Below are 25,400 nucleotides of genomic sequence, written 5' to 3'. Positions count from 1 at the left end.
ATTCAACCTGAATGGTAATGTAAACTGTCATAGCTGCGTGTATTGGGCTGCTGAAAATCCTCATGTTCACATGGACAAACATGTTACTTCACTTGGTGTTAATGTGTGGTGTGGTCCGTCATAGTATTGTTTCTCTGACCCATTCTTCTTTGAAGGTACATAACTGGTGAGGTGTATCATATACTGCAAACATTGATTTTATTAGCCATCCAAGTGGTGTTTGGAAACAAAAGATTTTTACCTACAAGACTGTACTCCGCCTCACCACCACAGAGATATCAGATTCTACTTAGATGAAAATATACCTGGACGACAGATAAGTCGAAGAGGAACTGTCAAGTGCCCACCAAGTTCATGGGACCTTACAATTCTCGACTTCTACCAATGGGGGACCTCGACAAACAAAGTTTACCAACAGAACCCAGCTACACTGAATGAGATATGAGAAACCATCAAGACATCCTGTGCAGCTACCACACTGGCAACATTGACAGCTGTACTTCAGTCAACAATTCAGCAACATTGATGTTGCTTGGCTGCTAACAGGTGTCACTTTGAACACACAAAATGATCTTCCTCCCATGCAAGAATTTTGACACTATGCCATTTTGTTCCATCAATATTGACTATCAAAGAGAGTCTACATTTTTCTGGACCCCTCTGTATTCCCATTCTCACAGTTTCACTATTTTAGACAATGGAACAGGCACAGTTTTTCTCTAACTAAAGAATATAATTTATTCTTCACCAATGAAGCACAACATTGAGAGAAAATTTTGGAATTCGGTACAGTTACGTTGCAAATTTCAAACTCACAGTTATTCATCTAACAGATGTGCTTTTTAAAGGTACGGTTCAAGAAATGCTGCACATGCAATGCCCGGGATTGTAGTGACGGCACTGTACTTTGGGAGGAGAGTGACAAAAATACTGACAGTGACAAAACAATGAATGTTAGTGAAGTTAAGAGTGTCTTACATGAAAACTGCAACTGAAAGCTTTGTTTTTGTGTGTAATTTATCTATAGTGTACTACAAAAAAACTGGTTAAGGGTAAATCACATTTTGAAAAGCTTTTGTAAATGGGCAACTTGACAAATTATTTTTAATTAAGTTTCTCTCTTTTTCGAAATTAAAGGTGCAACTTATATTCAGGCCAATTCGATGTGTATATAATTTATGATAACTATGGACAGACTTTGAAATTTGCCTACATCACCCCAGGTATACTTAACTTATTTCACTGCCACACAGATGCTCATGTCCGGTGGAAGTCTCCTCTAGTTCCCCCACTTTTGGCCAGAAGCATTATTTCAGATATCACAATGTCATGACTCACAGCTTTGCACATATCGTACACTGTTAAGGCAGACACCGATACAGCAGCGAGAGCTTCCATCTCCATGCCCGTCTGCCCTCTACACTTTGCCGTGCCAGTTATAATCACACAGTTGAGAGCAGAGTCCGGTTCAATGTCCACAGCCACAGAGGATAAAGATATGTTATGACACAGAGGGATAAGGCTGGACGTCTGCTTGGACCCCACAATTCCCGCCAGGCTAGCAATGCTAAGTACGTCACCTTTCTTCAGGCCATTTTCTCGTACGAGTTTCATCAGTTCGGGTCCGACAAAAACCTTTGCTCGTGCTGTAGCAGTCCGTTCTGTCACCAGCTTCGAACCCACGTTGACCATTTTCGCCCTGCCAGACCGGTCAACATGAGTCCGACTTTCGGACTGTGCTCCCAAACTGCAGAAACGGCAAGAGAAGACAGAGGGCTGTGCTCTGTGTGTTTGTTTTGTTAGGAGTCCTGCATTGCACATAATGCTTGGGGCACAGGGAAGCAAAAGAAACTGTTTTCTAGATTCAGTCACTACACTCAAATTACGTGACAACAACTGAGACGTCTGTGTATCCGACACAAACAGGGGCGAAATATTGGTATCTGAGAAGAAGTACTTTTGAAAATCTTGTTTCTGAAGGTTTAACAACTTCCAACTTTGTGCCTTCACGACATCACTACAGCCATCAAGTTCAGGGCCGCCTGGAACAAAAATACAAGCTGTAACAAACAACTCTTCATAATCTGAAAATAGGTTAACTACAAAAGAATTTTTAAGCATTCGTGTTGAAACACCCCCGATTAATTCCTTTACTGGATTTTGGGTAATTTACCGAAGCCACCAAACAGTTAATTATTATGATATATGACCGTGTGCTTAATGGATGAAAGGCTATTGGTTGTTCTGCTGTGGTTTCAGGAGTATTTCAACCGAATGCGGCTGTTCTGGGACGGAATAGCTAATGATTGAAAGTTTGTCTATTGTTAAGAATCACAAAGGTTGTGATGTACAACTGATATATATTTCCTACTAACACACAAATTCTGAGGCAGTTGCTACCTTTGCCTTACACGTCTAATTGTGGTTATCTCTTTTTATTGATTGCTGATTTTCAGTACTTTGTCACACGCAATGCTGATGGTTAACATTCACAACAATCCTCACTGCAATCCATGGTTGTTGCTGGCCGACACGGTTGACGTGAAACACGTAATTCGGCACTTGTCACTTTCTGTTTCTTATCACTTGCGAATCGGCATTAGTGAGAGTCAACCCCACGACGATCAGGGGGACGTGCTCACTCGTCATACTCCAGTGAATTTTACCGTTTACAACTCACTCGACCACCATTCTTGCCCGTCTTTCCTGCTCTACTGGGGTGCACTTAAGAAGGCAGCAGTGTGGTGCATTCTGTGCAGAAAGAGATGGGGAATGCTTTATGGTGCTGTCTGTGTGTTCTCTCTCTCTCTCTTTCTCTTTGTCCCACGACTCACATTTCAGCCACTTCCAACCCTCGTATCTGGCACAGGCCACTGTGTCTGCTTCTGACTCTGCCTAGTAGAATTTATGCGGTCGGAAAGCTATCGCTGTTGCTTTCTAATGTAATACTTGTCATGTTTCCTTTATGCCAGCCATTGTGAACATTAATGGCTAAGTAACCTCATCATACCTAAATGCCTTGTATCGTACACGCACCCCAAAATGCACACTACAGACAGATGTGGCAGAATGACACGATGTCTTTATATTTCATACTTCACCAATTTCCAAATGCACACATAACTTTTGGAGAAGGAGGTAGCATGGAAACAGAAGTGTGTCAAAAATGCCAAGTTCTTCCAGCAATGACAAGCTACATTTAATAAAGGACACTTTTCAGTTGCTCGTGCTAGGGTCTGCCCACAAGGACATGCTTTTGGTCTGATCGACAACATTCCAGCCGGGTAATGCTGCACACCACTGGGTTGAACATACCAGCTGTCAACAGATCCGATACAACAACAACAGAAAGAATGACTTCCCGAACACAGTTGGAAATCACTGATAGAAACAGTATTCCCCTCATTCACATGTGTTTGCAGACCTCTGTTCAGTCATAATGTTTATTGAAATAATGATGGTGAGCACACACTCTGACAGAGTTCAACTTCGTTGTTACATGGTTGTTCAGCTTTTTCCTTCTTTCCTCCTCCCTTTTCTCTTCCCAAAATCTTTTCATTCTTTGACTGTGTTCCTGTTTCCTTTGATATGTACATATTTTCTCTGTTTTCTTCCTTCCCTTTACTTCAAGTTTTATGTTCATAATTTTGATTCTGAATCTGTCTCTTTCATTCATCATTTCCATTCTGATTCCTGCTCGTTTTGGCATTCTTCTATCTCTTTAAACCAACTGGTTTTTTTGATTAAGGCATTTACTACATCCTAAATCCCTTTGTGATTCTGTCGCTGTTCGTTGTGTGTATGTGTCCACAGAATGTTAGTCGGTGTTTTCTGATTGTGACTGAATCTGCCTCTGTGTTCTTATAATTCTCTGGTTGATCTCTTCATCCATATGCCATCTCTGTGCACTGCTCCAAAAAATTTTCTGAGGATTTTGCATTGTATTCTTTCTGCTTTGTGGTGCCTGGTCCACAGATTGTGGTCATTTCTGATGCGAAGAGTGCTTCTGATACTATAACTGTATTATAGCGCATGTGTTTGCCTTGTACTGAAATGTTTCTTTTATTACAGTGTGTCCATGTCAGTTTGTACACTTTATGAAGTTCTTTTGTTTGTTCTATGTTTTCTTCCTTCTTTGATCCACCTATTTGTATTGTTACTATTATATTGAATAATTTAATATATTTTTGTGTGTTTATTATTGTTATTAAAATTGTAGATGTCTGTCGTATGCTAACAGCGAGGTTGCTAGCGAGTTGCATTTTTGAGGGTAGCTGGGTGAGGGGGGGCGGAAACAATAACAAACTGTCACTCCCCCCCCAAATAACCCAACCCTGGATGCCAATACATTTGCTCTGTATAGGTGTTTGTGTCCTGAAGTATGAGTCAATTTAGCAAAAAAAAGCAAAGGAAAGCTTCATGTTCTGGCCCACATAAAAACCAGATGACCAACCACAGTGTAATCCTCTGCAATGGCATCACTGAAAGCAGTATGGTGGGAGGGGGAGGGGGGGGAGTCAGCACACCCTGTTCTGGTCACTGCCAGCTTTCTTGACCTCAGAGTCACTACGTCTCACTCCAACAGTTCCTCAATGAGAATCACAAGGCTTGGTGCACCTCGTTCCAGTCCTCCCACCAAGGAAAACCTCGGGCAGTACTACGGGTGAGTCGCAGCTGAGCAGCTGCCTTCCCCCTGTACCTGCAGTAGCTGCGAGAGGATATTTGTGTTACACATACGCTAAAACTGGTGTAGATGCCACAGGACACTCTTTGGAGTGTCACCTACAAGCACACGCTGCTACACACTTGACAGTGCTAGGTGGCCATGAGTTCTGGCTCAAAGATCCTGCAACTGTGGTTGGAACTTCCCCAGTGTGACTCTCCCATTCTTTAATAGGGTATTTCAGTGTCCGGGGCACGTTCACATTGGACAACACTGTCCAGTACAGGCTGCTGTCTTCCACCCGTGCTCTCTTGCACTGAGCATTGCATCTTGCACAAGTGAGTCATAAGGACTCCCCTCTTCTGTATGTACACTAAAAAAGCAAAATTGTCTTTTCAGACGAAAAAGTAAAATTGTCTCATATCCACATTCTATCCTTAAAAGTATCCTTATGTCTGGGAGACGCAGATCCACCGAGCAGATCCCACCCGACGACCCGTAGCAAGACTGCAGCACAAGAGGCAGGAGTGCCACCTGTTCCCTTTGACGTTTCTGTCTTGCTTTGCCACCTATCAGTAAGTGATGAACCAGCTAAATCTGGACTTTGCTGCCACAAATCAAGAAGCAATGGCTCGGAGACAGCATGAGCTCATTGTCCAACTGACGGGTGGAAGCAACGCAACAGCAACAGCAACACCAACACCAGTCACACCACCAGTGAATATACTAGAGAGGCCCTCAATACCACCACAGTAGTCCTCGAGCTGGAAGTGACAGCTCCGTGGAACAAAGATGGACCTTCGAAGCTGGTGGGTCCAAAATGGAATCAGCAGCAACATACACGAACAACTGAGCCTACTGACTCACACGGCAAATGCAGCGTGCTTTTACCAACACCAGTTCTGAGCATCGGTAATATGAGGGACCATACAAACAATTCTGCAGAACCTCAACTACACAACACTACCCCAGCCGCTACGCAGAACACTACACCGACTGGCTTCCCACTGGTCATAATACACAATTACACTTGCCCCGGCAAGCTAAAAAAGACATTTGTAGAATGTCACTCCCCACAATATACCAAACACAAAACTCACAAGGGACCATGTATCACTGTATGTATGCAACAAAACAGATTGCACAAATCTCCTGAAAATCGTCAAAGCTGGGGGAATTGAGTATCATAAATATAACACCCAAGGGGGGAAAACTCGAATGTACATCGTGAAAGGAGTTGACACCACAACCCTCAATGACATTCTTCATGGTATAATCACAGCTCTCAGCTGGGACTGTGAGAGCATGAGATGAATTCTTGGATTCGTGACACACAGATTGCAGCCAAACTATTTAGTGGAGTTCGATGACACAGCTTACTCCTGCAACTTTCTGACGCAGATGCTCCTGCTTCACATGGTCGTAGTAGAAATATACACACTTCCGTGTGTCCCCCAACAGTGCCACCACTGCCAGCAGTTTGGCCATGCGGCACCCGATGTGATCTGGCACACGGTGCCGCAAATGCACTGGTAACTGTGTAGCACGACACTTTAAACTTGGTACAACTATCAAATGTACCAAATGTGGAGGGGTCCATGTGCAAACTACAGATGGTGTGCAGCATACAAAGAAGCTCTAAGGTGCAAAAGTGCCAAAGACAGACAAGTGGTAACCAGAACAGCTCCAAGACACTCCCCACCCCCCAACCAGTAAGGTGTGGAATCTCTTTTACTGGCATTGTCAGTGGAAGTGGATGAACTGAGGATGCACAGAGCTCCAAAAACTCACGGCACACTCCCACAACAACAGAACCACAACCCACACCTGCAATGCTAGAAACTGCCCCTGTACTGATGACAACACTGCCGGTCCCAGACAACACCAAGTCAACTCTGTCTAGGCCAGATTGTGACACTTGTGATATCACAGAAGACACACCCAAACTAGGGCAACCACAAACACACGAAATAAAACAGAGGTACCCAAAAAACAAAAGAGGGGACACTATCACACCACAACAAATACACCAACAACAGACCAGACAAACATAGGAACACATTAAAAGGAACAATGTAACTGTAACTCACACTCTTGCCCCCCTCACCACAGCAATAACACAGGTGACCCCAGATGAAATACGAACCATGAATAACACACAAGCCAGCCCATCCAGTACACCAACATAAGGACCACCAGCCACCAACACCACCGCCAGCACCTTGGCTGACATAACAAACATTCTCACCACAATCAGAGGCATAGTGGAGACACTATACCCCACTCACATGGCTTAAGATCCTCTTGAGGCTCATCATCGTAACACATGCACAAATTCATGATGGCTACACACAGCCAGTGCATGGCTGCTATACAAACTGCTATCACCACACTGCCCACACACTTCCATAGATAATACACCACAAAACACAAACAACAGTACTTTGACCTAGATGCTATTCTGGAATGCAGATGGGATTGGCAACAAAAGGGCAGAGCTAGCTGCATTTATGGAGGAGAAGGGAATCTGGAATGCTCTCATGAACGAAGCTGAGCTCCAGTCACACAAACAACTACTCTTCTCAAGATATTACATCTACTTTACTGACCACCTGAAGGCACAACTGTGGGTGGAACAGCAATCTTCATATATTGAGACAAAGAATACACAAATATTAAGATCCCTGAACCTGAAAGACTAGAAGCCACAGCTGTTAGGGTCAAGTCAATTGAGTGAACACTACATTGATATCGATATACAATTGATCTGGTAATATCATAACAAGCGATATCAGCACAATACTCAACATAGCATAGTGACTAATAGCCACTGATGATGTTAATGCTAAACACTCTGCTTGGAACTAACAAAGATCAAACACCAATAGCAAAAAAACTATGCGAACATGCACTGCGCCCAAACTACATTACACTAGTGCCAGCTGAGGTGACACTTAAAACAGGGAACAGAGACTAAATGTGATAGACATTAGATGTGATAGGCATTATAGTCACAATCAACATTGAAATTATACATGATTTGGCCTCATCAAACACCTATAATACTTTACTCGCAAGAAACACAGCAGTATGATGAATCTCACAGGATACTGAGCTACAAGCGTGTGAATTGGGCATTGTTCAAGGAAATGCTTGAACAGTCGTATCCCACAAATTCCCAAAATTACACAAAGCAGGAAACTTGTTGAAGCTGTCAAAGCCCTTACCACCGTAGTTCAGGATGCAATAGCAGGTACCATTACAGTACTTATACCACAAGAATGCTCAATGGCCCTGCTCCCAGAAATACAGGGGCCAATGTCAATGAGAGATCATCTCGGGAGATACTGGATGTACAAACAGCATATTAGCAGGCTCCAGGGGATCATACAGGCTAAATTAAAACTTTTAAAACCACAAACTGGGACAATAGACTCGCAGGGCTGCACACCACATGACCTGGAGTGTGGCAAATAGCTGTCCACTCCACCAAGAAGAAATACTACACACCAAGTTTACAAATACCTTACAGACCAGCATACTCCATGGAGGGGAAGCATGAGCTGATGACCAGAACACTAGCAACATCATTCACACTGAATCTGGCTCCTTCCAATCCAGCACTGCTACTTGAAATGGACCAGGAGGTTACATGGCCTGTAACCCAGCCCAAGTGCAATGTAACAATACATACTGCTACACATGAAATTACACAGGTTATTAAGCACAAAACAACTAGAAAAGCTCCTGGTCCCAATCACTTTCAAAACCATGTCACCCAGGAGTTCACAAATAAAGCTATAGAGCATCTCGCACATATGATGAATACCATTCTACAACATCAACACTTCCCTGTCCTGATGTTCAGGAAGCCAGGGAAATACCACTCCCTACCACAAAATTATGGAGCCATCAGCCTGCTGAGCTCCCTGAATAAGATTGTTGAGAAGATGATTCTCAAACATCTTACTATGCACTGCAACACCAATGACTCGCTGAGACTGGAGCAATTTGGATTCAGCAATCACCACTCCACAACACAACAACTCCTCCGTGTAGTAGAACATATTACACACACCCCCAACACCATAAAGCTACAGGAGCACTGTTCCTGGTCTTCAGTCATTTACGGAACAATCGTCTCATTCGCAAACTCTGCACTGCTAGTCTCTCTGACGAGCTCGTACACCTTACACACTCATATCTCACTCACAGAAGCTTCAACACCGACATTCAGGGCAAACGGTCAACACAACACAGTATACAAGTGAGAGTACTCCAAGGCAGCATCCAAGGGCCCCTCTTGTTTAATCTCTACGTCAATGACTTTCCAACTGAACAAAACACAATGGCAACCATCTACGCAGATGACACTACCATCCTAGTGCAAGACTGGAAACCATCAGGCATAATTCGCAACTGCAAACAAAACTGCCTAGCTGGAACGACAGTGTGTTAAAGCAAATGCTGACAAGTGTGAAGCAGTTCTGTTCACTGACAAACCATAACAACTGCACAATCATTAAGTGTTCTGGCATACCCACAAGCACTGGAATGAAAATTAAGATCGCAAGAGCAAAGAAGGCAGTGAACACACCGTCAGCGAATAGCCCACTGGCAAGGACCACACCACAATGGGAGCAGGCCCCTAGACAAAGAGAATATAAGTGCCACTCCTGCCAGCCTCGGCCACTCAGTATTTGGACAGGATTAGGACAGTATACGGACAGGCCTAGCGCAGAATGCTACAATACCAGTTACTAGTGATCCACAAGCTGTGTGTGAAACTTGCACGAACATTGTATATAGCAAAGGACTCGGATTTATACTGCATGTCGCCTATTGCTTGCGACACTATTGTAAATTCCAGGTCAAGCATTGTCAAGCTTCTTATTTGTAATAAAAACTATTAATGTTGTTTGCTTGAATTGTTGTATAGCATTTTGAGAATGCAGCATCCTTTAGGCACCCTATATGAGATGAGTGGGTAGGACCCCACATTAAGACTGCAGACAAATAACACTACACACACGCCCAATACGTTTCAGTGTGAAAGTCAAATACTTCAGTGACAGGCCAACTGAGCAAATGCAAGGCTCAAACAGTGTTACTCTAAGCTCAACAGGTAAAGCACACTGAATAGGAGGATATCGAGGTCCGTGTACATGATACTGATTAGACCCATGATGATACATGCAGCTGCAGTCTGGGGTTACGTGGCTCTGACCGCCTGTGCCGCCTACAGGTGATACACAACGAAGTGCACCACAGTCCACACACACTGTCGACCTTCACAGAGAATACTGCCTTGAGACTCACACACAGATATTCAAAAAACTCACCACACTACTGTACAGGAACTTGAGACACTCTGACAATCACTTCATTCTTAACCTGGGAAACTACGACCACAACCACGGGTGAAAACACAACTGCTGAAAAACACTTCTATCTAGGGACAATTAATCACCTGTGGACAGCACAAGCTCACAGACAAAATAAACACTGGTGAATTCCTGCATTACAGCAAAACTAAATGGCATTGCCAGCTGCAAATATCTAGCTGACCAACTGGCAATACGGGAAAGCAGTATTGCACACTAAACATAAACATATAAAACCAAACCTCTTTATGGCCAATTGACCACTCGTATAATGACCTTGGCATGTTACCAGTACAGATGCTGCAGGTGGCCCAGGAGAAACTCAGGTGCACAGCCCAGGAGTACCCCTCCTCAATAGGACTGACACCCGTAAAGAGCTTAGAGTTAAGAAAACTGTTTTATATTCAGGTGCAACACCCTTTTAACATCTCCCAGCCGCAATTAGGAGCAATCTGGAAATCCCCAAATATTCAAATTTAAAGTAAAAAATGTTTTATTAGCCAGTCCACCAATAATTTACCTGGATATGTGAATTTACCTACCTGTCCCAGCTCAGATACACAACGCACAAACACTTTCTAACAGAAAACCATATTTAGCCATGCAACATATTCTCTAGGAGCAGACAGGTATGGTAGATGGTTTACTCCACAGAGGGAAGCTGGCAGCAGCTTTGGAATGCCTTTTGAAGTGGTGATTCCATCATAATAATAGCCTATGTGCAGGTACGGTTGGTTCTCCACGGAACAGAAACTACTGTACTGGTCCCAACGTGGCATTGACAGCATAAAGGACATTGCACAGGAAGGAAGTATATGAATTTATCAGAATAAGTTTAGATGACAGTGTCCTGTGTAGAATTAAATGCCCATTTAGCATGAAGTATTAAATCAAAATAGTGGCAGAGCAGTTTAAGTAGCAGAGCATTGGCTTTTTTCAAGTAGTTGCTTCTCTGTATATTTATAAAAATAAAATGATGTAGAACTGATCCCCTTGAATAATGATTAATGTGAGCAGATTAGTAGTAGATGAAAATGGTTGTTAGTAGTTCAGTGGCACTTCTCACTTACTCGTTTTACACCCCTGAAGGCTCTCATCGGTGATGGAGCTGTTGGAATATTACATGTGAATGAATGGCTGAACTCAATAATTTTCAAGGTATTCAATATTCTTGTACAGTGCATTCAAAACAAAGTTATATAAAAATGAAGAGGGATGTGTACTTCATAAACTGGCTTGCCAACAAGCACACAACGAAGCAGTGTGATGTAGCTTACTCAAGCACCTCAGTTTCGCAGGAGACCCTGAGGCAACAAGTACACGCATCATGTTTGCTCACTGTTTTTTATTGCCTGTGCTCGAGCACAGTATGAAATGTATTAATTTCCTTCTCCAATCTGTGGCTGCTTCCCATCTCTAATTAATTTGTCGTTAACAGGATGTTAATTGTAATATTCCCTTTAATGAACTCATTTTCAGCAAATTGCTAAGCTGGTAATCTTCCTTTTTGTATTGAATAATAATAGTAACTCTGACATTTACATGAAGAGGCATACCAGCAGCAGCAGTTAGCTGTCTTTTAAACTTCATTTGATGCATCCAGAACATTGGAGATATACTGCAACGTTAGTAGGACATATTTACTGAGAAAAATCATACACGACACACTTGCCTCCACTGAACGCATCCACACCCATTAATGTACAGGCAAAAATCCACAAAACCTAACATTCTAGAAGTGGAACAAAATGAATAATATTTTTCAAATACAGTGCTTAAAAAAGTTTCACACTGCCCCCACAGCTTGCATACTTTGTTTTTAACCCATTTGTAGGCACATTTTTTGTAGCAGCCCTGTAAAGTTAATTGTTTTGGTATCATTTTAGAAGTTTCAACTAAATTTAATTTTTGATTATTTTATTTTTGTGATTTAGGAGCAAAAAACTATAGTAGTAAGTATACTTCCCACTGTCTTTAGTAAGCTGTTATGAGTTACTACTACATGTGAAAAAAAGGAATTTTCTGTTTTTATTTGACTATCTATTTTACAATCCTAGAAACTTCATTTAACACTGCTTAAAGAAACGAGCTGAGACAAGTCACAATAGCATATATTGCAGAATGAAACAATGTGTTCTGTTGTAACAAGTGACAACAGCACTGATGTCATGACAAACAGGCACCAGTTGTTTAGCATATTATCACAAAAGGTCAACCACATCCAGAGGAGGTACAACATTTTCCCAAGAGCATAGTAAAACAACTAAATTAGTGGTAAGTATGGTCAGTTGATGGTAAGTATCTTTTCTGCAGTCCAAAAAAGAAATTAATTTTGTGGTAAGTATATTCCCCTTGTATCACGGAAAAATTACTTTGGTAGTAAGCATACTTCCCAGTGGCCTTCAAAACAACATTATTTGGTGGCACGTATATTTGCAACTGCTTCTGAAAGGAACAAGTGACATTTAATGACAATTAAAAGCTACATTTCATAACAGACAGAAAGTTCAGCTGGTGCAGCTAACTAACATCAGGTGCCAGGTGCATACAGAGCTCGTATGATGTGTTCTCAGGAATGCAGTAAAGAAATACAGTTAATGGGAAGTACACTTCCCACATCCTGTGAAATGGTTAAATCAGGAACTTCTCTCAAAATATATCGAGCGAGGTGGCACAGTGGTGAGCTCACTGGACTCACATTCAGGGCAACTAACAGTTAAAGTCCATGCATTACTCTCCTGTGGCAACCTGTTCATCTCAGAGTAGCCCTTTCAACCTGAGACAATGTAGGTCGAATGAATGACGATACAGCTACAGTAGTTTGGTGCGTGTGGTAAACTTAGCAGTTAAGCTTTACCACGTAGTCATTGCTATGCGTCAGGCTCTCCATCCATATTTATACTAGAGAGCCTTTTTCACGTGCATCGTCTGGTTTGAATTGATTGCTTATTTTTCTTTGATCTGATAAGTGCCGTTCTCTTTGTTATAGGTGTTTCCGTCACTCTAAGCTCAAAACGCAGTATCATACTGTGCCATGCATTGTTTGTCGCATTCTGATTATGCGTGTTTACGGCCTGTCGCCGCTCGCGGGATGGCTTGCTTATGCGCACGCTACTGCCGCTTACAATTAAAAAACAAAAAAAAGAGAGAGGAATCATCTCATCAGTGAAACAATGGCAAGAGACTGCTATTTGTTGTTACTTACACTGCTGGTTTCTTTGATAATGATCAACAAGAACCATATAATAGACTGCATATGATAGATGTTCCAAACGAAAGTTAAGCGAAAAATTTTCTCCGTTTGAAAATTTTTGCAGACGCCTCTTTAGTGCATTACATTCTGCACAGAAATTAGAGCCATCTTAGGTTTAAAAATCTAGTCAGTTGCCGTGCTTCATTTCTGACTGTATCACTATTCAGCATAGGAATAATACGAATATAAACATGACATGATATATATATTCTTCCGCGTTTGCTGTTGTCTCACTCTAGTTTCATAGTTTATTAGGAAGACAGGATTTAAATGAGATAGCAGGAAACATGTAGGAATACATGGCAAAATGTTTACATTCGAATTATTCTTATGGTGAAGAGAATACTGGATGTGATTCACAATTCATAAAAGTTGCTATTAACAACCATCTCTTGTCACAGGTAGGACAAAAATTCAGAACGTAGACTTGGCCATATTGACAAACATCCCAAACAGTCTTCCAGTCGGATTTTCATAGTACATTGAAAGGCTGCAACATTCGGAGATGAAGAATACGGAATTTGTATTTACTTTGTTGGATAAAGTATGGAAATGCAGTGGTTGAACCTTGGGGCAGAGAAAAAAGCTCGTCTTCCACCCCCACCCCTGTTTTTTTTTTAGTTTGTTTACTGACGCATAGGTTTTGGCGCCAGTATTTATCTTTGTGCCTGCAAAGCATGCCTGTGTAGTGCTACATATATTCGACGGCAGAAGTTAGTTGTGGCAGCACCTACCAACATTTTTCAGAACTTCCGCTTACTTTGCACTTGATTCTAAGCCGCAGGCAGTGTTTTGGATTACAAAAACCGGAAAAAAGTGCAGCTTAGATTCGAGTAAACACAATTATGTCTTTTGTGAATCTCGGGAAGCATACTTGCCAACCACTTAGTGGTTTTACAAAGCTTTTGGGAATATATATTACCATCTGTAGATGTACCTGGTATCTTGTGATAGTACACTGTACCAGATGCATAAAAATTGCTACAACAAACAGTTTTTGTTTATTGTCAGATCACTACTATCGTCACTTGTGTAGTTGGAAAAAAAAATTGCCTCATTTTCACAGAGGAAAATAGCAGCTCACAAAAGGGCTCTAGGAGAATTACACTACCACTACAGTTTTTGTACTAAACCACAAAAATAAAATTACAAAAATAAATAAATAAACAAACTGATCACATGTCCAATATAACATCAAAAAATTTGACGTTGCAAAGGGATTAAAGCGTTAATGCTTAAAGACTGCCCAGGCATTGTTACTTTACAGTAAGAATGCTTATCAGCATGGAAAGTTACCACACAATTGGCAAACGCTACAGCGACATCAAATGAACATTCCACAGCCTTTGCAGTAACAAAATGTTAAAAATCAGCACTACAGAGATTGCTCAGAGCCAACAACAACTGATGACTGCTAACTTCAAATTATAGCTGCCAGGTAATACCTCGGGAACTTACTGTAACTGCACTGTGACTTTTTTTGCAGATAATGGGGAGAGCTGTGTTGACTCACACGGTACACAACCATCTCGACACATTCAGTGGGGTCTCTAGGTGTCCATTATGTACTACAGTACAAACCCCCGAGGAATGTAGTGCACAAAGAATCGTGGTGTACATGGAAACCGGTGGATGGCAAGCGACAATCTTTTTAAGGAGCACTAGTGAGAAAATTTAGAGAAATGGCTGTTGACGCTGACTGCAGAACAATCTACTGCGACTAATAGGCATATAGACAAGTCATTTTGCCCTCACTCTGTTTGTGGTGCAACAGGAAAGGAAATTACTAGTGGTGATACAGGGTGTCCTCCAGCGGAACTTGGATCAGTGGTATTGTATTCCTTTCACAATAAGTGAAGCATTTCTTTGATACCTGATGATCCTTGTAGAAGGGTGCGGAAATGGCCAGGTACCAATGCATGTCTCAAGTGTGAAGACCCACAGATTCAGCACATAGTTGAGTCAGTCTGGTTTTGGTCTGGTGTCACCTATGGATATCAAATGCCTCTAACAACTAGTAAGTATAATTTGAGAGCTGTGCAGTATCAGAACTGAATCCTCCAACCTACTGTCTAGCCAACATAATGTCAAAATTTCAGCAATGGGTCTCTCGACTAATAGTGCACTATGGCATAGGTCCTGTTCTTAGCATGCATTTATTGTAATTTCCTGCTTAATGCAAAGTCCTAAGCAATTGGAAAAAAGCACGGTAATTCCTGTATATAAGAAGAGTAAAAAAATGGACCCACAACATTACAATCCAATATCCTTAACAATGGTTTGCTGCAGAATTCTTGAATGTATTTTCACTTTGATTTCCACGAGACAGAAAAGCTTCTGTTCACAAATCAGCACAGATTTAGAAATCATCGTTCATGTGAAACTCGACTTGCTCCTTTCTCACAAGATATCCTGCAAATCAGCGATGAAGGGAACAGGCAGATTCCACATTGCTGTTTCCAGAAAGTGTTTGCCACAGTGCGCCACTGCAGACTGTTGATGAAGGTCTGAAATTACAGATTAGGTTTCAAGATATGTGAATGGCTCGAGATGACTTCTTGTGTAGTAGAAGCCAAAATGTCGTCCTTGATGGTGAGTGTTCATCAGAGGCAGGGGTATTGGGGTTATTCTCAGGAGTGCCCCGGGGAAGTATGATAGGATCACTCTCATTCTCTATACAGGGTGTTACAAAAAGGTACGGCCAAACTTTCAGGAAACATTCCTCACACACAAATAAAGAAAATACGTTATGTGGACATGTGTCCGGAAATGCTTAATTTCCATGTTAGAGCTCATTTTAGTTTCGTCAGTATGTACTGTACTTCCTCGATTCACCGCCAGTTGGCCCAATTGAAGGAAGGTAATGTTGACTTCGGTGCTTGTGTTGACATGCGTCTCATTGCTCTACAGTAACAGCATCAAGCACATCAATACGTAGCATCAACAGGTTAGTGTTTGTCAGGAACGTGGTTTTGCAGTCAGTGCAATGTTTACAAATGCAGAGTTGGCAGATGCCCATTTGATGTATGGATTAGCACTGGGCAATAGCCATGGCGCGGTACGTTTGTATCGAGACAAATTTCCAGAACGAAGGTGTCCCGACAGGAAGACGTTTGAAGAAATTGATCGGCATCTTATGGAGCACGGAACATTCCAGCCTATGACTAAGCGACTGGGAAGACCTAGAACGACAAGGACACCTGAATGGACGAGGCAATTCTTCGTGCAGTTGACGATAACCCTAATGTCAGTGTCAGAGAAGTTACTGCTGTACAAGATAACATTGACCACGTCACTGTATGGAGAGTGCTACGGGAGAACCAGTTGTTTCCATACCATGTACAGCGTGTGCAGGCACTATCAGCAGCTGATTGGCCTCCACGGGTACACTTGTGCGAATGGTTCTCCAACATTGTGTCAATCCTCATTTCAGTGCAAATGTTCTCTTTATGGATGAGGTTTCATTCCAACGTGATCAAATTGTAAATTTTCACATTCAACTTGAGTGGGCTGACGAGAATCTGCACGCAATTGTGCAATCACGTCATCGACACATATTTTCTGTGAACGTTTGGGCAGGCATTGTTGGTGATGTCTTGATTGGGCCCCATGTTCTTCCACCTACACTCTATGGAGCATGTTATCATGATTTCATACCTGTGCTGCTAGAACATGTGCCTTTACAAGTACAACACAACATGTGGTTCATGCACGATGGAGCTCCTGCACATTTCAGTCGAAGTGTTCGTACGCTTCTCAACAACAGATTCAGTGACCGATGGATTGGTAGAGGCCGACCAATAGCATGGCCTCCACACACTCCCAACCTCAACCCTCTTGACTTTCATTTATGGGGGCATTTGAATACTCTTGTCTACACAACCCCGGTACCAAATGTAGAGACTCTTCATGCTCATATTGTGGACGGCTGTGATACAACACGCCATTCTCCAGGGCTGCATCAGCGCATCAGGGATTCCATGCGACGGAGGGTGGATGCATGTATCCTCACTAATGGAAGACATTTTGAACATTTCCTGTAACAAAGTGTTTGAAGTCATGCTGGTACATTCTGTTGCTGTGTGTTTCCATTCCATGATTAATGTGATTTGAAGAAAAGTAATAAAATAAGCTCTAACATGGAAAGTAAGCGTTTTCGGACACATGACCACATAACATATTTTCTTTCTTTGTGTGTGAGGAATGTTTCCTGAAAGTTTGGCTGTACCTTTTTGTAATATCCTGTTTAGACTGGTGGTCCAAAACATTATGACCTGCTTAATAGCTTGTTTGTCCATCTTTGGGACAAAATACATCACTGATTCTGCATATCAGGGATCAGACAGCTTGTTGTTAGGTTTGAGGAGGTATGAAACATTAGATGTCTACACACAGGTCTTGTAATTCACGTAAATAACATATCACTGATTTGCATACGTGGTAATGATGCTTGATAGCGATCCAGATGGGTTCTTTAGGTTTACATCAGGCAAATTTGGCCACCAAGACATCAACATGACGTCACTATAATGCTTTTCAAACCTCTGTAGCATGATTCTGGCTCTGAGACACAGACATTTACACTGCTGAAAGATTACATCGCTGTCGGGGAAGACATCAAGCATGAAGGGACATAGGTGATTCACAGCTGTCAGCATGTCTTCGATTACTACATGCAAGTGCAGGAGAATGTCTCCCAAGCATAATGCTGCTCCCACCAGCCAGCATCCGTGGTGTGCTGCACATTTGGAGCTGCCATTCACCTCAATGATGGTTTTTGTGGAGACACCTACCAACCTAGTGTAGCAAAAATGGGATTCACCCAAAGAGCCAACATTTCCATTGATTGATGGTTTAATCCGAATGGTCCTGTGCCCACTACAATCACAACTGATGATGTTGTTGGGTAGACATGTGAACATGTAGGAGTGGTCTGCTGCGGAGCTCCGTGTTCCAGAATTTACAATGAACAGTGTGCTATGGAACACTTGTGCGTGCACCAGCATTGTGCTACAAATCACCATCTATCCACATTGCAGCCAGACATGCCTCCAAACCCCAAGTACTGTGAAGAGTCATGGATGTCTAACCATTTAGCACCTAGTGATAGATAGCTCATGAACATTTGACCAGCACTGCCGCTTTTGAGATGTGTGTCACAGGCTCAGCATAATAATAATCTGCCATTTATCAAAATCACTTATCTCAACTGATTTCCCCATTTGCAGCCCATATCTTACCTAAAGTGAGCCCCCATCTGCGTCTGCTCTATTTACATATTTTTGTTACTGCATCACATGCCCCCAAATCCACCAGGCAGCATCCAACTCGCAGTGGGCAGTGGTCATAATGTTTTGGCTAATAAGTGTACATTAAGGATCTGACAGCCAACGTGGCCAGCACTATGAGGCTGTTTGCTGATGACGCTATTGTGTATGAGCAAATGTCGCCATTGAGTGACTATAGGAGGATATAAGATGACTTGGACAAAATTTGTGATTGGTGAGATGAATGGAAGCTTACTGTAAATATAAAAAAATGTAGGTTAATGCAGATGAGAAGGGAAAAAAAATCCCATGATGTTTGAATACAGCATCAGTAGTATGCTGCTTGACAGTCATGTCAATTAAATACCTAGGCATAATGTTCCAAAGCAGTAAAACATGAAACAAGCAAAATTGGTTGTAGGGAAGGCAAATGGACAAATTGGTTTATTGCAAGAATTTTAGGAAAGTGTAGCTTATCTCTAAAGGACACAACACTAGTGTGACCCATTCTTTAGCATTGCTTGAGTGTTTGGAATCTGCACGACATTGGATTAAAGGAAGACATTGAACCAATTCAGAGATTTGTCACCAGTAAGTTTGACCAGCACATAAGTATTATAGAGATGCTTCATGAACTCAAATAGCAACCCCTGGAGGGAAGATGATATTCTTTTCACAAAACACTATTAAACTATTTAGGTACCTCGTACTTGAAGCTGACTTTAGGTCGATCCTACAGCGACCAATTTACAATTCATGTAAAGGCCACAAAGACAAGAGAAATTAGGGCTTGTACAGAGGTATATAGACTATCATTTTTCCTAGCACTATTTGTCAGTGGAACAGGGCAAGAAATTACTAAGGTGGCTTGTGGGGTATGTACGTAATTTTAATCAGCATGATAGATACATTTTTGTACATGTTTACTTTCAAGGAACTTTGTTGTGCTGTTCTTTTTTAATAAAAACAAATACAAAGCTCATGTGGGGTATGTACGTAATTTTAATCAGCATGATGGATACATTTTTGTACATGTTTACTTTCAAGGAACTTTGTTGTGCTGTTCTTTTTTAATAAAAACAAATACGAAGCTCGTGCTTATTCACTCCATTCCTGGCTGATGAAAGTATCTATTGTAATTATCATCTTCCTCATGTTCCCAGTACCTCGGAAACTCTCTGTCAATTGCATTTCTTTTTATTTGGCATTTATGGTGTGGACATCTTGGAATTCACGAGCATCTATTCTGTTATCAGAAACATTACATTCTCTTCAGACCATTCTGCTGCTCAAAGATCTTGAGTTGAAGACAAAAGTTCACTGATGAAACACCAAAATTTAGCTCTTTCTCTCCTGCTCTCACCAATGCAGAGATGATGGAGACTTCGTTTGACAGTTCATCGAAGGACTGATAATGGGCAGAACATGAGTGAACACCTGTGAATGCTAACCAAATGCAACAGAATGGTGTCTGCTTGTGCTCAGCTACTGTTCAGAGCCACAGATAATTCTTGTTCATTTGTGTCCGCTCCAGTGAAAAATGAGTTTCAGACCTGCAGTCCAGTCTTTTAAGTTTAGCAGGCAGATGGATCAGTCATGTTTTGGGCCAGTATGGTATACAGATGTCTGACACATATCATTTCTAATGAGGCTATTTGAGGGCTGTGCAATTTGATGACAGGATCCTCGAAACTACTGACCTGTCATATAGTCGACATTTGGATGATCATTGGTTGTGTTTCAAGATGACAATGCACAAGTACACCATGGGATATGAATGATGGAGGAAATCAAAGTCAAAATGAGGGCAGCTCAGTCTGTATTATTGTAAAATATTAGGAGAGAGAGAGTCACGGACATGATATGCGAGTTGAGATGGTAATCACAAAAAGAAATACTTTTTTGCTGTGGCAAGATCTTTTCACAAAATTCCAGTCTCCAACTTCATCCTCCAAATGCAAAAACATTTTAATTTTCATAGCACTCACCTTCATAGGGAAAAATGATCGTTATAATAAAACACAACAAATCAGAGATCACACAAAGCAATTTGAGTGTTACTTTTCCCCACACATTGTTCAAGAGTGGAACGGTAGAGAAACAGTATGAAAGTGGTTTGATAAATCCTCTGTCAGGCACTGATTTGTGAAATGCAGAGTAGTCATATAGATGCAGACATTTCATATCCCATAAGCACGGTGGTTGTGGAGGTCTAGTGGGTAGCGCACTAGACTCCAATCAGGAGGTCCTGGGCTCGATTCCCCATAAAACATAAAAGTGGGGATTTTTCCTTGTTCCAGTGACTGCAGGATCGCCCCAGGTGACACCAACCTGCTATCAGATGACTCCTGGGGATGTTTCCCAGGGGTAAAAGGAAGCTGGGGTGATAGGCCATAACCCTCTCCCTCCTAGTGCCACGGTGAACAAAGGCTGCACCCTACCTGCTGTCAGGACAACAGCCCAGTCACTGCCTGCCATCATAGACCTTACTTTAACTTTTATGTTGTATGCGTCTGAACAATTACTTTAACACAGAACAAATACAGAAATGAACAAGACCAGAATAATTAACATATTCTGTTGGATTTTCAGTTGCGGCTATATCATAAATTAAACAACAACAGAAAGACATCTTCAATCAATTTTCTAAAATTCATGACATAAAAGTATTGTATAAATCATTAAAACTCTACTGTACTCTATCGAAATTGTAATACTCCTGGGTAGATGCCAACGTTAGCATGCAGCTAGAGCCAGTGTTGACATGATTTTTAGGCTGTTGTCCACATCCAACTAGATGAATAGCAGACTGGTATGCACACCCCACATCAGTTACATGATCCTCAAACATTTTGAAAACATTCTCACACTTTCACACACGATAATATTAGATACATACAGATACAGGGTACATACCTTTCACCCTGGTGTGGGTTGGATGGTTGGGGGGGAGGTGGCATGGAAAGGGCATCTGGCCACAATTTACCATTAATACTGCCAAATCCACATTAACATGCTGAGACTGTGATAGCAGGGGATAAAGACTAAGAAAAAGAAAAAGTAAAATGTATCAAAGTTGTGAGGTAAAAGTTTGTGCCCACTGCCAGAAGAAAATTCACTCCAGATTTAATGTTGCAACAGTGCATATGGAGTACATGAAATGATCACATTTACAGATCAATACTGCAAATGCTTCTCAGCTAGCATGTATCGGCCCATGCCAAAACACACACATTAGTATGTGGTGTAGCCCTCACTGGTGACAATGCAGGCACTGACTATAGCATTCAGTCGATAGTACAGATGGCAAAAACTGTCCTGAGATAAATTATGTCACACATGCTCAATCTGTTCAGATAGTTATGTAAGAGTTGTTGGTTGACAAGTTGCACGAGTCACTTCTCATCCCATGTTCCCACATGTGCTCGGTTGGAGACAAACTCGTAGAACATGGTGGCCCGGGAAGTCACTGTTCATCTTTCTGAGAACACTGAGTTTCGTGGGCAGTGTGTGGGTCAACACTGTACTGTTGGAACAGTACATTACCTTCCAGTTGCAAGAATGCAAAAATAACGGGTGTAACATCATTCTGTATGTACCAAGTGCAGAAACACCACAGACGAATGAGAGTTGTAGTTTATCGCCTGGGGTGGGGCCACTGTATCTTGGACGAATGCACTCTACAAGAGAGTGCTCACCAGATTTATGTCATTTGCTGATACGGCCATCACTTGTCTGCGAGCGGAATCTGCTTTCATCACTTACAACCATGGCGTGCCATGCCATCCTCAAAGAGATCCTCTGATGGCACCACTCGAACCATGCATGTCAGTGCTGAGGCACGATTGGAAGACGGGATAGATGTGTGCACGTCCGTAACGCAACTGGCAATAACTGCTTCGCAACAGTTTGTGTTGACACATCTGGGCCTCACAAGACCTTTTATCTGTGCTGTGGTAGCCGTACGATCTGCAACTGCTGCCCTTTCAGTACAACAATCCTAGTGAGCATCTGTGCTGTGTGGATGTCCAGAACCTCGACTACGTGTGTGAGAATGTTCACGTGACTACTGATACTAGCAATGTTGCATAACTGACGCAGCACATCCAACTTGTGTGGCAATTCCCCCGAAAGGACCATCCTGCCACTCGGAAGCCCACAATTTGACCCCTTTTTAAACTCACTCGTTGGCTATAAGAATCACGAGTGTGCCTTCCTGGCATGGTTGCCTGCTTGCTTCACATGTCTGCATCACACTGGCTGTGAGCATTTCCTAATAAAGGGTAGACACATATAGCACTCTGATAGCTATGCCATTACACTATCTGTTGGCGGATGACACTGAAACCATTGCCAGTACATCTACTATTCCCAGGTGACATGTGTTGTCATCAGAACAAAATTGACATTGTGTTTTCAGGTGTACAATATAAGCTGTATCAGCAGAAACATGTGACTAAAAAGATGCTAGCCTTACATTATTCTTGCACATTATCATTATCTTTGATGTTAATATGACAAGAAACATGAAAAATGCAATATTGAAAGTGAAGTTCATGGGAGAGATCTATGAACCGTTCAAAGTAAAGACAGGAGTGAGGCATGAGGATGGCCATCACCCACTCTATTTAACTCAGTTTTGGAGAAAATAATCAGGACATGGGACAAAAGAGACAGATGGGTGAAGACTGAACTGTCGCCCTCCAAGTGCCGTGCCAAACAAAGACTGCACTCTACGTGTAGTCAGATCATGTCACACACCACACCATGACTTTCGAAATATATATGCACATGTAGATAAAATGTCTGGCCTTTGCTGATGATATAGCCATCATAACAAATAACAGAAAAGAAGACAAAAAAGCTCTACAAACTCTTTATCAAATCTCAATCAAAACGGGACTACAAATCTCAAATGAAAAAAACTTGTACATTGACACAATGTAAAGAGACAGACACCCACTGGTAACAAAGTATGGGAAGATATCACATGAAGAAAGTTTCCAGTGCCTGGAAGAGATTACACAGAAAATAAGACTGAACTCAACATCCAATGAAAAAAGAATCACAAAACTACATAAGGTATTCAGACTTATATGGAACAATTATAACAAAAGAAGTTTTTCCATCAATGCCAAATTAAGACACTGTAGTACAGTAGTTACCACAGGCCTTGTACACCTCAGAACAACAGCCATGAAGGGAAGAACAAAAATCAAAGAGATGGAAAAACAGAAGGAAAGATCTACAGGCCAGTTCAGAGAGAGGGGATCTGGATAAACATATTGACAAAAGAACTGTACAAATACAAACAGAGGATTAAAAACAGCACCAGGTAAACAAGGACAAGGTTCTAGAGACACATACAAATTATGCACAAAAACAGACTTACCAAGAATATTTTTTATATACACTCCTGGAAATTGAAATAAGAACACCGTGAATTCATTGTCCCAGGAAGGGGAAACTTTATTGACACATTCCTGGGGTCAGATACATCACATGATCACACTGACAGAACCACAGGCACATAGACACAGGCAACAGAGCATGCACAATGTCGGCACTAGTACAGTGTATATCCACCTTTCACAGCAATGCAGGCTGCTATTCTCCCATGGAGACGATCGTAGAGATGCTGGATGTAGTCCTGTGGAACGGCTTGCCATGCCATTTCCACCTGGCGCCTCAGTTGGACCAGCGTTCGTGCTGGACGTGCAGACCGCGTGAGACGACGCTTCATCCAGTCCCAAACATGCTCAATGGGGGACAGATCCGGAGATCTTGCTGGCCAGGGTAGTTGACTTACACCTTCTAGAGCACGTTGGGTGGCACGGGATACATGCGGACGTGCATTGTCCTGTTGGAACAGCAAGTTCCCTTGCCGGTCTAGGAATGGTAGAACGATGGGTTCGATGACGGTTTGGATGTACCGTGCACTATTCAGGGTCCCCTCGACGATCACCAGTGGTGTACGGCCAGTGTAGGAGATCGCTCCCCACACCATGATGCCGGGTGTTGGCCCTGTGTGCCTCGGTCGTATGCAGTCCTGATTGTGGCGCTCACCTGCACGGCGCCAAACACGCATACGACCATCATTGGCACCAAGGCAGAAGCGACTCTCATCGCTGAAGACGACATGTCTCCATTCGTCCCTCCATTCACGCCTGTCGCGACACCACTGGAGGCGGGCTGCACGATGTTGGGGCGTGAGCGGAAGACGGCCTAACGGTGTGCGGGACTGTAGCCCAGCTTCATGGAGACGGTTGCGAATGGTCCTCGCCGATACCCCAGGAGCAACAGTGTCCCTAATTTGCTGGGAAGTGGCGGTGCGGTCCCCTACGGCACTGCGTAGGATCCTACGGTCTTGGCGTGCATCCGTGCGTCGCTGCGGTCCGGTCCCAGGTCGACGGGCACGTGCACCTTCCGCCGACCACTGGCGACAACATCGATGTATTGTGGAGACCTCACGCCCCACGTGTTGAGCAATTCGGCGGTACGTCCACCCGGCCTCCCGCATGCCCACTATACGCCCTCGCTCAAAGTCCGTCAACTGCACATACGGTTCACGTCCACGCTGTCGCGGCATGCTACCAGTGTTAAAGACTGCAAGACTGCGATGGAGCTCCGTATGCCACGGCAAACTGGCTGACACTGACGGTGGCGGTGCACAAATGCTGCGCAGCTAGCGCCATTCGACGGCCAACACCGCGGTTCCTGGTGTGTCCGCTGTGCCGTGCGTGTGATCATTGCTTGTACAGCCCTCTCGCAGTGTCCGGAGCAAGTATGGTGGGTCTGACACACCGGTGTCAATGTGTTCTTTTTTCCATTTC

At 42.7% G+C, this 25,400-nt stretch overlaps 1 protein-coding gene across 1 annotated transcript; it reads right to left on the bottom strand.

The window, feature by feature from the left end:
* Positions 1–1,257: 1,257 nt before the first annotated feature.
* On the bottom strand, positions 1,258–1,692 carry LOC124616664 (cyclic pyranopterin monophosphate synthase-like). Its single transcript, XM_047144993.1, has one exon. The coding sequence runs from the start codon at positions 1,690–1,692 to the stop codon at positions 1,258–1,260; it is 435 nt and encodes a 144-aa protein (XP_047000949.1).
* Between the last annotated feature and the right edge of the window lie 23,708 nt (positions 1,693–25,400).

The sequence above is a fragment of the Schistocerca americana genome, chromosome 5, assembly GCF_021461395.2.
Source record: "Schistocerca americana isolate TAMUIC-IGC-003095 chromosome 5, iqSchAmer2.1, whole genome shotgun sequence".
In the NCBI taxonomy this organism is placed as follows: Eukaryota; Metazoa; Arthropoda; class Insecta; order Orthoptera; family Acrididae; genus Schistocerca; species Schistocerca americana.
The sequence above is the reverse complement of the archived record's forward strand: the minus strand, read 5'-3'. Positions and strand labels throughout refer to the sequence as shown.